Source organism: Gobio gobio (assembly GCF_949357685.1).
Source record: "Gobio gobio genome assembly, chromosome: 4".
Lineage (NCBI taxonomy): Eukaryota > Metazoa > Chordata > Actinopteri > Cypriniformes > Gobionidae > Gobio > Gobio gobio.
In genome coordinates, this window is record NC_137100.1 from 110721 (window position 1) to 130000 (window position 19280).

The window sequence follows — 19280 nt, forward strand, 5'->3', positions numbered from 1 at the left end:
AGAGATGATAGAAGCCTATAGTATGAACAACACAATATTAGATCAAACACAAACAGATTTTTTTTCTTTTAGGCCAGGCATATGATATGTGTAACGTGCCAAGCTGATGCTTCTTCTGCAGACTTTACTCTCGCGTGTCACGTGACCAGACTGTAATCGGTTAGGAAATCGCGTTCTCTCATATCGCGATATTATCGCAAATGCAATTAATCGTTCAGCCCTAGTAACGAGTGGCATTTCTTGCTATCTGGGTTATTTGTTTAACATATGACAGGATTGCCTGTCTGGCGCCCAAATTAATTGACCGAAATCAAAATTAAATAATTATTAGATTTTTTTAATTTTATTTATCGGGCCGTCACCGTTACACACAGGAGATGGTGCAGTGATGATGAACAACAAGAGGAGTCATGTGCTCTTTAACAGAAAGCAGATGTTTACTGTAGAATAAAGAATCACACACACACACACACACACACACACACACACACACACACAGATATTCAGACGGGGTCATCTAAACAGGAAGTGAGTTCTCAGTGTGAGCGGACAGGAAGTCAGGTTCTCGTCCCCTGTAGGGTTTCGACCAGGATCTTATTGTAGTCCTGCAGTTGTTTGTTGACGTTCTTCACCACCGGCCGGTAATCGCTCTCTACAGCTTTAGAGGCGATGACTGGACCATAGAGTTAGGGATCATTAGACCATTACACATCACCTGTCTCACACATCACCTGTCTCACACATCACCTGTCTCACACATCACCTGTCTCACACATCACCTGTCTCACACATCACCCGTCTCACACATCACCTGTCTCACACATCACCTGTCTCACACATCACCTGTCTCACACATCACCTGTCTCACACATCACCTGTCTCACACATCACCGAACCCTAACCCTCTCTACAGCTTTAGAGGCGATGACTGGACCATAGAGTTAGGGATCATTAGACCATTACACATCACCCGTCTCACACATCACCTGTCTCACACATCACCTGTCTCACACATCACCTGTCTCACACATCACCGAACCCTAACCCTCTCTACAGCTTTAGAGGCGATGACTGGACCATAGAGTTAGGGATCATTAGACCATTACACATCACCTGTCTCACACATCACCTGTCTCACACATCACCTGTCTCACACATCACCTGTCTCACACATCACCTGTCTCACACATCACCCGTCTCACACATCACCTGTCTCACACATCACCTGTCTCACACATCACCTGTCTCACACATCACCTGTCTCACACATCACCTGTCTCACACATCACCGAACCCTAACCCTCTCTACAGCTTTAGAGGCGATGACTGGACCATAGAGTTAGGGATCATTAGACCATTACACATCACCCGTCTCACACATCACCTGTCTCACACATCACCTGTCTCACACATCACCTGTCTCACACATCACCGAACCCTAACCCTCTCTACAGCTTTAGAGGCGATGACTGGACCATAGAGTTAGGGATCATTAGACCATTACACATCACCCGTCTCACACATCACCTGTCTCACACATCACCTGTCTCACACATCACCTGTCTCACACATCACCGAACCCTAACCCTCTCTACAGCTTTAGAGGCGATGACTGGACCATAGAGTTAGGGATCATTAGACCATTACACATCACCTGTCTCACACATCACCTGTCTCACACATCACCTGTCTCACACATCACCTGTCTCACACATCACCTAACCCTAACCCTCTCTACAGCTTTAGAGGCGATGACTGGACCATAGAGTTAGGGATCATTAGACCATTACACATCACCTGTCTCACACATCACCTGTCTCACACATCACCTGTCTCACACATCACCTGTCTCACACATCACCCGTCTCACACATCACCTGTCTCACACATCACCTGTCTCACACATCACCTGTCTCACACATCACCTGTCTCACACATCACCTGTCTCACACATCACCGAACCCTAACCCTCTCTACAGCTTTAGAGGCGATGACTGGACCATAGAGTTAGGGATCATTAGACCATTACACATCACCCGTCTCACACATCACCTGTCTCACACATCACCTGTCTCACACATCACCTGTCTCACACATCACCGAACCCTAACCCTCTCTACAGCTTTAGAGGCGATGACTGGACCATAGAGTTAGGGATCATTAGACCATTACACATCACCCGTCTCACACATCACCTGTCTCACACATCACCTGTCTCACACATCACCTGTCTCACACATCACCGAACCCTAACCCTCTCTACAGCTTTAGAGGCGATGACTGGACCATAGAGTTAGGGATCATTAGACCATTACACATCACCTGTCTCACACATCACCTGTCTCACACATCACCTGTCTCACACATCACCTGTCTCACACATCACCGAACCCTAACCCTCTCTACAGCTTTAGAGGCGATGACTGGACCATAGAGTTAGGGATCATTAGACCATTACACATCACCTGTCTCACACATCACCCGTCTCACACATCACCTGTCTCACACATCACCCGTCTCACACATCACCTGTCTCACACATCACCTGTCTCACACATCACCTAACCCTAACCCTCTCTACAGCTTTAGAGGCGATGACTGGACCATAGAGTTAGGGATCATTAGACCATTACACATCACCTGTCTCACACATCACCTGTCTCACACATCACCTGTCTCACACATCACCTGTCTCACACATCACCCGTCTCACACATCACCTGTCTCACACATCACCCGTCTCGCACATCACCTGTCTCACACATCACCTGTCTCACACATCACCTGTCTCACACATCACCCGTCTCACACATCACCCGTCTCACACATCACCCGTCTCACACATCACCTGTCTCACACATCACCCGTCTCACACATCACCTGTCTCACACATCACCTGTCTCACACATCACCGAACCCTAACCCTCTCTACAGCTTTAGAGGCGATGACTGGACCATAGAGTTAGGGATCATTAGACCATTACACATCACCTGTCTCACACATCACCTGTCTCACACATCACCCGTCTCACACATCACCTGTCTCACACATCACCTGTCTCACACATCACCCGTCTCACACATCACCCGTCTCACACATCACCTGTCTCACACATCACCTGTCTCACACATCACCGAACCCTAACCCTCTCTACAGCTTTAGAGGCGATGACTGGACCATAGAGTTAGGGATCATAAGACCATTACACATCACCTGTCTCACACATCACCTGTCTCACACATCACCTGTCTCACACATCACCTAACCCTAACCCTCTCTACAGCTTTAGAGGCGATGACTGGACCATAGAGTTAGGGATCATTAGACCATTACACATCACCTGTCTCACACATCACCCGTCTCACACATCACCTGTCTCACACATCACCTGTCTCACACATCACCTGTCTCACACATCACCTAACCCTAACCCTCTCTACAGCTTTAGAGGCGATGACTGGACCATAGAGTTAGGGATCATTAGACCATTACACATAACCCGTCTCACACATCACCCGTCTCACACATCACCCATCTCACACATTACCTGTCTCACACATCACCTGTCTCACACATCACCTGTCTCACACATCACCCGTCTCACACATCACCTAACCCTCTCTACAGCTTTAGAGGCGATGACTGGACCATAGAGTTAGGGATCATTAGACCATTACACATCACCTGTCTCACACATCACCTGTCTCACACATCACCTGTCTCACACATCACCTGTCTCACACATCACCTGTCTCACACATTCCTAACCCTAACCCTCTCTACAGCTTTAGAGGCGATGACTGGACCATAGAGTTAGGGATCATTAGACCTTTACACATCACCTGTCTCACACATCACCCGTCTCACACATCACCTGTCTCACACATCACCTGTCTCACACATCACCCGTCTCACACATCACCCGTCTCACACATCACCTGTTTCACACATCACCTGTCTCACACATCACCCGTCTCACACATCACCCGTCTCACACATCACCCGTCTCACACATCACCTGTCTCACACATCACCTGTCTCACACATCACCTGTCTCACACATTCCCCGTCTCACACATCACCCGTCTCACACATCACCCGTCTCACACATCACCCGTCTCACACATCACCTGTCTCACACATCACCTAACCCTAACCCTCTCTACAGCTTTAGAGGCGATGACTGGACCTTAGAGTTAGGGATCATTAGACCGTTACACATCACCTGTCTCACACATCACCTGTCTCACACATCACCTGTCTCACACATCACCCGTCTCACACATCACCTGTCTCACACATCACCTGTCTCACACATCACCTGTCTCACACATCACCTAACCCTAACCCTCTCTAAAGCTTTAGAGGCGATGACTGGACCATAGAGTTAGGGATCATTAGACCATTACACATCACCTGTCTCACACATCACCTGTCTCACACATCACCTGTCTCACACATCACCTGTCTCACACATCACCTAACCCTAACCCTCTCTACAGCTTTAGAGGCGATGACTGGACCATAGAGTTAGGGATCATTAGACCATTACACATCACCTGTCTCACACATCACCTGTCTCACACATCACCTGTCTCACACATCACCTAACCCTAACCCTCTCTACAGCTTTAGAGGCGATGACTGGACCATAGAGTTAGGGATCATTAGACCATTACACATCACCTGTCTCACACATCACCCGTCTCACACATCACCCATCTCACACATCACCTGTCTCACACATCACCTGTCTCACACATCACCCGTCTCACACATCACCTAACCCTAACCCTCTCTACAGCTTTAGAGGCGATGACTGGACCATAGAGTTAGGGATCATTAGACCATTACACATAACCCGTCTCACACATCACCCGTCTCACACATCACCCATCTCACACATTACCTGTCTCACACATCACCTGTCTCACACATCACCTGTCTCACACATCACCTGTCTCACACATCACCTGTCTCACACATCACCCGTCTCACACATCACCTGTCTCACACATCACCTGTCTCACACATCACCCGTCTCACACATCACCTGTCTCACACATCACCTGTCTCACACATCACCTGTCTCACACATCACCCGTCTCACACATCACCCGTCTCACACATCACCCGTCTCACACATCACCTAACCCTAACCCTCTCTACAGCTTTAGAGGCGATGACTGGACCATAGAGTTAGGGATCATTAGACCATTACACATCACCTGTCTCACACATCACCCGTCTCACACATCACCCGTCTCACAGAGAGCCATGATAAAAGGATACATTCTTTCATCACAAAGTTGTTCTGCTCAAGATGTTGCCATTTCCTCTCCATATTGGTCAGCTGGAAAGTGAACAGTCACATTAGAGAGCAAAGCATCCAATCACAGACGAGACCAGAGCGTTCCCATTTACATACATGTGACCCTAACCCGTGTGCTTCCCCTCTCTGCTCCGCCCAGCTCTAATCTGTCTTTATAGCCTAACCCTAACTCTAACCCTAACTCTAACTCTAACCCTAACTCTAACTCTAACCCTAACTCTAACCCTAACTCTAGCCCTAACTCTAACCCTAACTCTAACCCTAACTCTAACTCTAACTCTAACTCTAACTCTAACTCTAACTCTAACCCTAACCCTAACTCTAACCCTAACTCTAACCCTAACTCTAGCCCTAACTCTAGCCCTAACTCTAACCCTAACTCTAGCCCTAACTCTAGCCCTAACTCTAGCCCTAACTCTAACTCTAACCCTAACTCTAACCCTAACTCTAAATCTAACCCTAACTCTAAACCTAACCCTTCTTCTCTCTGCTCCGCCCAGCTCTAATCTGTCTTTATAGACTTACCCTAACTCTAACTCTAACTCTAACTCTAACTCTAACTCTAACTCTAACCCTAACCCTAACTCTAACCCTAACTCTAACCCTAACTCTAGCCCTAACTCTAGCCCTAACTCTAACCCTAACTCTAGCCCTAACTCTAGCCCTAACTCTAGCCCTAACTCTAACTCTAACCCTAACTCTAACCCTAACTCTAAATCTAACCCTAACTCTAAACCTAACCCTTCTTCTCTCTGCTCCGCCCAGCTCTAATCTGTCTTTATAGACTTACCCTAACTCTAAATCTAACTCTAAATCTAATCCTAACTCTAACCCTAACTCTAACTCTAAATCTAACTCTAAATCTAATCCTAACTCTAACTCTAACCCTAACTCTAACCCTAACTCTAACTCTAAATCTAACTCTATCCCTAACCCTAACCCTTCCTCTCTCTGCTCCGCCCAGCTCTAATCTGTCTTTATAGACTTACCCTAACTCTAACCCTAACTCTAACTCTAACCCTAACCCTAACCCTAACTCTAACCCTAACCCTTCTTCTCTCTGCTCCGCCCAGCTCTAATCTGTCTTTATAGCCTAACTCTAACTCTAACCCTAACTCTAACTCTAACCCTAACCCTAACCCTAACTCTAACCCTAACCCTTCTTCTCTCTGCTCCGCCCAGCTCTAATCTGTCTTTATAGCCTAACTCTAACTCTAACCCTAACTCTATTCAAAGCAGCTTCACTGAAGGTCATTCTGTTATTTCATGCCTTATAAACCACACGTGAAGGGCCTCTGAAACGATGAGAAGCGCTACACAAATACAAATGGAGATATGAGGATATATAACAATGATATTAATGATCCCATGAAATCAGATTGAGCTTTATTGTCAAGAGAGGGCATGTAGAGTCTCAGTGAGATCCACTGACCCACTGAAGCCCTCAGAGCATCTGACCCTGAGCTCACTCTGCCATCTCTCACCTCCACATGGGTCTCGTTCTCCTGTAACTGGTTCTTCAGAGACTCGCACTCCTCGCTGATTCTGTGCAGCATCTTCTGGAACGTGTCCTTCCTCTGAGTGAGCGCCACTCGATCCTCCTGCAGCCTCTGATGGGACAAACGCAGAACATTCACTGAGAGACTGAATAAACCAGATGAGCCCTATCAGCCTTTACACTGGCAGACGAACGTTTTTCATTTATTTCGTGCCGGGTTGTGTATGTAAGGGTAGATGAAGGGTTAGAGCGGATCATGTTGTAGAAGGGTTAGATCTAACCGAACAGCAAAGCACTCATACATTTCTGACCAGACTAACGGTTTCACAGCTCAACTCTAGACCCCGGTCAGGTCACACCAGTCACACCAGTCACCCCGATCACCCTGATCACCCCGATCACCCCAGTCACCCTGATCACCCTGATCACCCCAGTCACCCCGATCACCCCAGTCACCCTGATCACACCAGTCACCCCGATCACCCTGATCACCCCGATCACCCCAGTCACCCTGATCACCCCAGTCACCCCGATCACCCCAGTCACCCTGATCACCCCAGTCACCCCGATCACCCTGATCACCCCAGTCACCCCGATCACCCCAGTCACCCTGATCACCCCAGTCACCCTGATCACACCAGTCACCCTGATCACACCAGTCACCCTGATCACCCCAGTCACCCCGATCACCCTGATCACCCCAGTCACCCTGATCACCCCAGTCACCCTGATCACCCCAGTCACCCCGATCACCCCAGTCACCCTGATCACACCAGTCACCCTGATCACCCCAGTCACCCCGATCACACCAGTCACCCCGATCACCCCAGTCACCCTGATCACCCCAGTCACCCCGATCACCCCAGTCACCCTGATCACCCCAGTCACCCCGATCACCCCAGTCACCCTGATCACACCAGTCACCCTGATCACCCCAGTCACCCCGATCACACCAGTCACCCCGATCACCCCAGTCACCCTGATCACCCCAGTCACCCCGATCACCCCAGTCACCCTGATCACCCCAGTCACCCCGATCACCCCAGTCACCCTGATCACACCAGTCACCCCGATCACCCCAGTCACCCTGATCACCCCAGTCACCCCGATCACACCAGTCACCCCGATCACCCCAGTCACCCTGATCACCCCAGTCACCCCGATCACCCCAGTCACCCTGATCACCCCAGTCACCCCGATCACCCCAGTCACCCTGATCACACCAGTCACCCTGATCACCCCAGTCACCCCGATCACCCCAGTCACCCCGATCACCCCAGTCACCCCGATCACCCCAGTCACCCTGATCACACCAGTCACCCTGATCACCCCAGTCACCCCGATCACCCCAGTCACCCCGATCACCCTGATCACCCCAGTCACCCCGATCACCCCAGTCACCCTGATCACACCAGTCACCCTGATCACCCCAGTCACCCCGATCACACCAGTCACCCCGATCACCCCAGTCACCCTGATCACCCCGATCACCCCAGTCACCCTGATCACCCCGATCACCCCAGTCACCCTGATCACCCCGATCACCCCAGTCACCCTGATCACCCCAGTCACCCTGATCACCCCGATCAACCCAGTCACCCTGATCACCCCGATCACCCCAGTCACCCTGATCACCCCAGTCACCCTGATCACCCCGATCACCCCAGTCACCCTGATCACCCCAGTCACCCTGATCACCCCAGTCACCCTGATCACCCCAGTCACCCCGATCACCCCAGTCACCCTGATCACACCAGTCACCCTGATCACCCCAGTCACCCCGATCACACCAGTCACCCCGATCACCCCAGTCACCCTGATCACCCCAGTCATCCTGATCACCCCAGTCACCCTGATCACCCTGATCAACCCAGTCACCCCGATCACCCCAGTCACCCTGATCACCCCGATCACCCCAGTCACCCTGATCACCCCAGTCACCCTGATCACCCCAGTCACCCTGATCACCCCGATCACCCCAGTCACCCTGATCACCCCGATCACCCCAGTCACCCTGATCACCCCGATCACCCCAGTCACCCTGATCACCCCAGTCACCCTGATCACCCCGATCACCCCAGTCACCCTGATCACCCCAGTCACCCCGATCACCCCAGTCACCCTGATCACCCCGATCACCCCAGTCACCCCGATCACCCCGATCAACCCAGTCACCCTGATCACCCCGATCACCCCAGTCACCCTGATCACCCCAGTCACCCTGATCACCCCAGTCACCCCGATCACCCCAGTCACCCTGATCACCCCAGTCACCCCGATCACCCCAGTCACCCTGATCACCCCAGTCACCCCGATCACCCCAGTCACCCTGATCACACCAGTCACCCTGATCACCCCAGTCACCCCGATCACACCAGTCACCCCGATCACCCCAGTCACCCTGATCACCCCAGTCACCCCGATCACCCCAGTCACCCTGATCACCCCAGTCACCCCGATCACCCCAGTCACCCTGATCACACCAGTCACCCCGATCACCCCAGTCACCCTGATCACCCCAGTCACCCCGATCACACCAGTCACCCCGATCACCCCAGTCACCCTGATCACCCCAGTCACCCCGATCACCCCAGTCACCCTGATCACCCCAGTCACCCCGATCACCCCAGTCACCCTGATCACACCAGTCACCCTGATCACCCCAGTCACCCCGATCACACCAGTCACCCCGATCACCCCAGTCACCCTGATCACCCCAGTCACCCTGATCACACCAGTCACCCTGATCACCCCAGTCACCCTGATCACCCCAGTCACCCTGATCACACCAGTCACCCTGATCACCCCAGTCACCCTGATCACCCCAGTCACCCCGATCACCCTGATCACCCCAGTCACCCCGATCACCCCAGTCACCCTGATCACACCAGTCACCCTGATCACCCCAGTCACCCCGATCACACCAGTCACCCCGATCACCCCAGTCACCCTGATCACCCCGATCACCCCAGTCACCCTGATCACCCCGATCACCCCAGTCACCCTGATCACCCCGATCACCCCAGTCACCCTGATCACCCCAGTCACCCTGATCACCCCGATCAACCCAGTCACCCTGATCACCCCGATCACCCCAGTCACCCTGATCACCCCAGTCACCCTGATCACCCCGATCACCCCAGTCACCCTGATCACCCCAGTCACCCTGATCACCCCAGTCACCCTGATCACCCCAGTCACCCCGATCACCCCAGTCACCCTGATCACACCAGTCACCCTGATCACCCCAGTCACCCCGATCACACCAGTCACCCCGATCACCCCAGTCACCCCGATCACCCCAGTCACCCCGATCACCCCAGTCACCCTGATCACCCCAGTCATCCTGATCACCCCAGTCACCCTGATCACCCTGATCAACCCAGTCACCCCGATCACCCCAGTCACCCTGATCACACCAGTCACCCCGATCACCCCAGTCACCCTGATCACCCCAGTCACCCCGATCACACCAGTCACCCCGATCACCCCAGTCACCCTGATCACCCCAGTCACCCCGATCACCCCAGTCACCCTGATCACCCCAGTCACCCCGATCACCCCAGTCACCCTGATCACACCAGTCACCCTGATCACCCCAGTCACCCCGATCACACCAGTCACCCCGATCACCCCAGTCACCCTGATCACCCCAGTCACCCTGATCACACCAGTCACCCTGATCACCCCAGTCACCCTGATCACCCCAGTCACCCTGATCACACCAGTCACCCTGATCACCCCAGTCACCCTGATCACCCCAGTCACCCCGATCACCCTGATCACCCCAGTCACCCCGATCACCCCAGTCACCCTGATCACACCAGTCACCCTGATCACCCCAGTCACCCCGATCACACCAGTCACCCCGATCACCCCAGTCACCCTGATCACCCCGATCACCCCAGTCACCCTGATCACCCCGATCACCCCAGTCACCCTGATCACCCCGATCACCCCAGTCACCCTGATCACCCCAGTCACCCTGATCACCCCGATCAACCCAGTCACCCTGATCACCCCGATCACCCCAGTCACCCTGATCACCCCAGTCACCCTGATCACCCCGATCACCCCAGTCACCCTGATCACCCCAGTCACCCTGATCACCCCAGTCACCCTGATCACCCCAGTCACCCCGATCACCCCAGTCACCCTGATCACACCAGTCACCCTGATCACCCCAGTCACCCCGATCACACCAGTCACCCCGATCACCCCAGTCACCCCGATCACCCCAGTCACCCCGATCACCCCAGTCACCCTGATCACCCCAGTCATCCTGATCACCCCAGTCACCCTGATCACCCTGATCAACCCAGTCACCCCGATCACCCCAGTCACCCTGATCACCCCGATCACCCCAGTCACCCTGATCACCCCAGTCACCCTGATCACCCCAGTCACCCTGATCACCCCAGTCACCCTGATCACCCCGATCACCCCAGTCACCCTGATCACCCCGATCACCCCAGTCACCCTGATCACCCCGATCACCCCAGTCACCCTGATCACCCCGATCAACCCAGTCACCCTGATCACCCCGATCACCCCAGTCACCCTGATCACCCCAGTCACCCCGATCACCCCAGTCACCCTGATCACCCCGATCACCCCAGTCACCCCGATCACCCCGATCAACCCAGTCACCCTGATCACCCCGATCACCCCAGTCACCCTGATCACCCCAGTCACCCTGATCACCCCGGTCACCCCAGTCAGGTCACCCCGGTCACCCCAGTCAGGTCACTCCGGTCCCCCCGGTCAGGTCACCCCGATCACCTTCTTCCGGTCGTCTCCCGCTGCCCTGAGGGCGTCCAGGTCTCTGTAGGTGTGCAGCTCACTCCTCATGAGCTCCAGCTGATCCCTCAGCGTCTGCAGCTCTGCGCTGACCTTGCTCTCCAACTGCTCCACCTTCAGCAGGTCCTGCTGGAGACGCTCACTCTCTAATACATACACACACACACACACACACACACACACACACAACATCAGCACTTCACTCATAAACAAGCGTCCGAAGCTTTAACTGCAGAGCCACTGTTCCTCCAGCAGGGGTCACTAGAACACACTGCACACACACACACACCTCAGGAGACACACACACACCTCAGGAGTAGTGTTAATTTCGTCAGACGCGACGAGACTAAATATGTTCGTTAACGACCTTTTTTTCCATGACGAAGACGAGACGATGACGAGACTGCACCAATGTCCAAAAACACTGACTAAGACTAAATTAACATGCATTATTGTTGATGAAAAAGGACGAGACTAAAATGTTTTGCATAAAATAAAAACTAAGATAAAATCTCTCTTCATTTTCGTCTACAATTGTCTCTACTTTTACATCATGAGATGAATATTCAGCTGTTCAAAATATTGAGAAAGAGTTGGCGCTGTAGCTGGAGTGCAGGTCTCTCAGACTCCGCCTGTCGTCTCGCGGCCGCGCGCGTGTGGTCACGGTTCCCGGAGTGCTCAACACTTCTAGCGCTGTGTCAGTGTATGTGAATGACTTAAGCCGCGTAAGTTACACAACAGCTTCACTTTACAGGTGTTTGCAGCAATCTTTGGTAAACCGTACAGCATAGTGTGCGTCAGCCACATTTACAGTATCATTGTATTATGGAGAGTGGTGGAGATCAACATTGTTAACATTAATATTAATGTTTTTCTTGTATTTAGCCCTCAGGTATTCCTTACTAATTAAGTCACACTTGTACTCATTGATGGTCAAATGTGACCATACACCTTAACTATTTCAAAAATAAATAGCCTATATTTTAATTCAATAATATTTATTGAATATTTTGAGGAGATCTTTTGGTACTAAATACTATTTGTGCAATACTTATGGTCCATTAATGATCACTTAAAATATTTTTCTTCTAATATTTTTATTATTTATATTACAATTAGTGTATTAATTAAGGTTAAAATAGAGAATTCCACTGCAAAGAGGCAAATTAGAGTCATTTTGTGGCTGGAAAAATAAAAAAATGCACTTGTAATGCCATTACCCACTGGGTGCCTGTATGGCTCTTTAATACATACACAGATCATAACTGCTTACTTATTTGTGAAATTTTGAAATGTTAATAATAGTGAATAGTAAAGAATGCAAGCAAATATAATATAACCCCAAAAAAGTGTAAAAAACATATTTTCCCTTATACTATGTACAGTAGGATATATACATATGAATTCATACTGAATCAAGATCGAACTCGATATTTGTGCCCATCGTCTCATAAGCTGATGCTGATCTACGCTGTAAATCCACCGGTTAGCTGTGGTGTTGTGGCACAAACATTATGCAGATTATATGTACTTTATGTAACTTATTTTGCCACAAAATATTTTGAGTTGTCTTTTGACTAAAGCTAGACTAAAATGACTAGACTTTTGGTCGACTAAAACTTGACTAACAAAAAAAGATATGTGAATGACTAAATATGACTAAACTAACAAGGACATTTGGCACAAGACTAAGACTAAATTAAAAATAGGTGACAAAATTAACACTACTCAGGAGACACACACACCCCTCAGGAGACATACAGAGCAGACACACACACCCCTCAGGACACACAGAGCAGACACACACACCCCTCAGGAGACACACACACCCCTCAGGAGACACACACACCCCTCAGGACACACAGAGCAGACACACACACCCCTCAGGAGACACACACACCCCTCAGGAGACACACACAGCAGACACACACACCCCTCAGGAGACACACAGAGCAGACACACACACCCCTCAGGAGACATACAGAGCAGACACACACACCCCTCAGGACACACAGAGCAGACACACACACCCCTCAGGAGACACACACACCCCTCAGGAGACACACACACCCCTCAGGAGACATACAGAGCAGACACACACACCCCTCAGGAGACACACACACCCCTCAGGAGACATACAGAGCAGACACACACACCCCTCAGGAGACACACACACCCCTCAGGAGACACACACAGCAGACACACACACCCCTCAGGAGACACACACACCCCTCAGGAGACATACAGAGCAGACACACACACCCCTCAGGACACACAGAGCAGACACACACACCCCTCAGGAGACACACACACCCCTCAGGAGACACACACACCCCTCAGGAGACATACAGAGCAGACACACACACCCCTCAGGAGACACACACACCCCTCAGGAGACATACACAGCAGACACACACACCCCTCAGGAGACACACACACCCCTCAGGAGACACACACAGCAGACACACACACCCCTCAGGAGACACACACACCCCTCAGGAGACATACAGAGCAGACACACACACCCCTCAGGACACACAGAGCAGACACACACACCCCTCAGGAGACACACACACCCCTCAGGAGACACACACACCCCTCAGGAGACATACAGAGCAGACACACACACCCCTCAGGAGACACACACACCCCTCAGGAGACATACAGAGCAGACACACACACCCCTCAGGAGACACACACACCCCTCAGGAGACACACACAGCAGACACACACACCCCTCAGGAGACACACACACCCCTCAGGAGACATACAGAGCAGACACACACACCCCTCAGGAGACACACACAGCAGACACACACACCCCTCAGGAGACACACACACCCCTCAGGACACACAGAGCAGACACACACACCCCTCAGGAGACACACACAGCAGACACACACACCCCTCAGGAGACACACACACCCCTCAGGACACACAGAGCAGACACACACACCCCTCAGGAGACACACACAGCAGACACACACACCCCTCAGGAGACACACACAGCAGACACACACACCCCTCAGGAGACACACACACCCCTCAGGAGACACACACACACACACCTCAGGACACACAGAGCAGACACACACACCCCTCAGGAGACACACACAGCAGACACACACACCCCTCAGGAGACACACACAGCAGACACACACACCCCACAGGAGACACACACAGCAGACACACACACCCCTCAGGAGACACACACACACCTCAGGAGACACACACAGCAGACACACACACCCCTCAGGACACACAGAGCAGACACACACACCCCTCAGGAGACACACACAGCAGACACACACACCCCTCAGGAGACACACACAGCAGACACACACACCCCTCAGGAGACACACACACCCCTCAGGAGACACACACACCCCTCAGGACACACAGAGCAGACACACACACCCCTCAGGAGACACACACAGCAGACACACACACCCCTCAGGAGACACACACACCCCTCAGGAGACACACACACCCCTCAGGAGACATACAGAGCAGACACACACACACCTCAGGAGACATACAGAACAGACACACACACCCCTCAGCAGACACACACACCCCTCAGGAGACACACACACCCCTCAGGAGACACACACAGCAGACACACACACCCCTCAGGAGACATACAGAACAGACACACACACCCCTCAGGAGACACACACAGCAGACACACACACCCCTCAGGAGACACACACACCCCTCAGGAGACACACAGAGCAGACACACACACCCCTCAGGAGACATACAGAGCAGACACACACACCCCTCAGGAGACACACACAGCAGACACACACACCCCTCAGGAGACACACACACCCCTCAGGACACACAGAGCAGACACACACACCCCTCAGGAGACACACACACACCCCTCAGGAGACATACAGAGCAGACACACACACCCCTCAGGAGACACACACACCCCTCAGGAGACACACACACCCCTCAGGAGACACACAGAGCAGACACACACACCCCTCAGGAGACACACACACCCCTCAGGAGACACACACACCCCTCAGGAGACACACTCAGGAGACACACACACCCCTCAGGACACACAGAGCAGACACACACACCCCTCAGGAGACACACACAGCAGACACACACACCCCTCAGGAGACACACACAGCAGACACACACACCCCTCAGGAGACACACACACCCCTCAGGAGACACACACACCCCTCAGGAGACACGCACACCCCTCAGGAGACACACACAGCAGACACACACACCCCTCAGGAGACACACACAGCAGACACACACACCCCTCAGGAGACACACACACACACCCCTCAGGAGACACACACAGCAGACACACACACCCCTCAGGAGACACACACACACCCCTCAGGAGACACACAGAGCAGACACACACACCCCTCAGGAGACACACACACACCCCTCAGGAGACACACAGAGCAGACACACACACCCCTCAGGAGACACACACACCCCTCAGGAGACACACACACCCCTCAGGAGACACACACACCCCTCAGGAGACACGCACACCCCTCAGGAGACACACACAGCAGACACACACACCCCTCAGGAGACACACACAGCAGACACACACACCCCTCAGGAGACACACACAGCAGACACACACACCCCTCAGGAGACACACACAGCAGACACACACACCCCTCAGGAGACACACACACACCTCAGGAGACACACACAGCAGACACACACACCCCTCAGGAGACACACAGAGCAGACACACACACCCCTCAGGAGACATACAGAGCAGACACACACACCCCTCAGGAGACACACACAGCAGACACACACACCCCTCAGGAGACACACAGAGCAGACACACACACCCCTCAGGAGACACACAGAGCAGACACACACACCCCTCAGGAGACACACAGAGCAGACACACACACCCCTCAGGAGACACACAGAGCAGACACACACACCCCTCAGGAGACACACACAGCAGACACACACACCCCTCAGGAGACACACAGAGCAGACACACACACCCCTCAGGAGACACACTCAGGAGACACACACACCCCTCAGGAGACACACACAGCAGACACACACACCCCTCAGGAGACACACACACCCCTCAGGAGACACACACACCCCTCAGGACACACACACCCCTCAGGAGACACACACACCCCTCAGGAGACACACACACACCTCAGGAGACACACACACCCCTCAGGAGACACGCACACCCCTCAGGAGACACACACACCTCTCAGGAGACACACACACCCCTCAGGAGACACACTCAGGAGACACACACACCCCTCAGGAGACACACACAGCAGACACACACACCCCTCAGGAGACACACACACCCCTCAGGAGACACACACACCCCTCAGGACACACACACCCCTCAGGAGACACACACACCTCTCAGGAGACACACACCCCTCAGGAGACACACACACACCCCTCAGGAGACACACACACCCCTCAGGAGACACACACACACCTCAGGAGACACACACACCCCTCAGGAGACACACACACACACACACCCCACAGCACACACACACACACACCCTTCAGGAGACACACACACCCCTCAGGAGACATACAGAGCAGACACACACACCCCTCAGGACACACAGAGCAGACACACACACCCCTCAGGAGACACACACAGCAGACACACACACCCCTCAGGAGACACACACACCCCTCAGGAGACACACACACCCCTCAGGAGACACACACACCCCTCAGGAGACACACACACCCCTCAGGAGACACACAGATCAGACACACACACCCCTCAGGAGACATACAGAGCAGACACACACACCCCTCAGGAGACACACACACCCCTCAGGAGACACACACACCCCTCAGGAGACACACACACCCCTCAGGAGACACACAGATCAGACACACACACCCCTCAGGAGACATACAGAGCAGACACACACACCCCTCAGCAGACACACACACCCCTCAGGAGACACACACAGCAGACACACACACCCCTCAGGAGACATACAGAGCAGACACACACACCCCTCAGGAGACACACACACCCCTCAGGAGACACACACAGCAGACACACACACCCCTCAGGAGACACACACACACCTCAGGAGACACACACAGCAGACACACACACACCCCTCAGGAGACACACAGAGCAGACACACACACCCCTCAGGAGACATACAGAGCAGACACACACACCCCTCAGGAGACACACACACCCCTCAGGACACACACACACCCCTCAGGAGACACACACACCCCTCAGGACACACAGAGCAGACACACACACCCCTCAGGACACACAGAGCAGACACACACACCCCTCAGGAGACACACACACCCCTCAGGAGACACACACAGCAGACACACACACCCCTCAGGAGACACACACACCCCTCAGGAGACACACACAGCAGACACACACACCCCTCAGGAGACACACAGAGCAGACACACACACCCCTCAGGAGACACACAGAGCAGACACACACAGCAGACACACACACCCCTCAGGACACACAGAGCAGACACACACACCCCTCAGGAGACACACTCAGCAGACACACACACCCCTCAGGAGACACACTCAGGAGACACACACACCCCTCAGGACACACAGAGCAGACACACACAGCAGACACACACACCCCTCAGGACACACAGAGCAGACACACACACCCCTCAGGAGACACACACACCCCTCAGGAGACACACACAGCAGACACACACACCCCTCAGGAGACACACACACCCCTCAGGAGACACACACACACACACACCTCAGGAGACACACACAGCAGACACACACACCCCTCAGGAGACACACAGAGCAGACACACACACCCCTCAGGAGACACACACAGCAGACACACACACCCCTCAGGAGACACACAGAGCAGACACACACACCCCTCAGGAGACACACACACCCCTCAGGAGACACACACAGCAGACACACACACCCCTCAGGAGACACACACAGCAGACACACACACCCCTCAGGAGACACACACACCCCTCAGGAGACACACACACCCCTCAGGAGACACACACACCCCTCAGGAGACACACACACCCCTCAGGAGACACGCACACCCCTCAGGAGACACGCACACCCCTCAGGAGACACACAGAGCAGACACACACACCCCTCAGGAGACACACACAGCAGACACACACACCCCTCAGGAGACACACAGAGCAGACACACACACCCCTCAGGAGACACACAGAGCAGACACACACACCCCTCAGGAGACACACAGAGCAGACACACACACCCCTCAGGAGACACACAGAGCAGACACACACACCCCTCAGGAGACACACAGAGCAGACACACACACCCCTCAGGAGACACACTCAGGAGACACACACACCCCTCAGGACACACACACCCCTCAGGAGACACACACACCTCTCAGGAGACACACACCCCTCAGGAGACACACACACACCCCTCAGGAGACACACACACCCCTCAGGAGACACACACACCTCTCAGGAGACACACACCCCTCAGGAGACACACACACACCCCTCAGGAGACACACACACCCCTCAGGAGACACACACACCCCTCAGGAGACACACACACACCTCAGGAGACACACACACCCCTCAGGAGACACACACACACAC

The 19280-nt window shown here is 53.1% G+C and overlaps 1 protein-coding gene across 1 annotated transcript in view; it reads right to left on the reverse strand.

The window, feature by feature from the left end:
• Positions 1–423: 423 nt before the first annotated feature.
• Positions 424–19280, reverse strand: part of ift74 (intraflagellar transport 74) — a 65694-nt gene continuing 46837 nt past the window's right edge. Inside the window, exons 17-20 of the mRNA XM_079814643.1 lie at positions 11614–11777; positions 6818–6943; positions 5294–5354; positions 424–673 (exon numbers count right to left, since the gene is read on the reverse strand). Coding sequence (XP_079670769.1) covers positions 558–673; positions 5294–5354; positions 6818–6943; positions 11614–11777 — 467 coding nt within the window. The 3' untranslated portion in view covers positions 424–557. The remainder of the gene's footprint in view (positions 674–5293; positions 5355–6817; positions 6944–11613; positions 11778–19280) is intronic.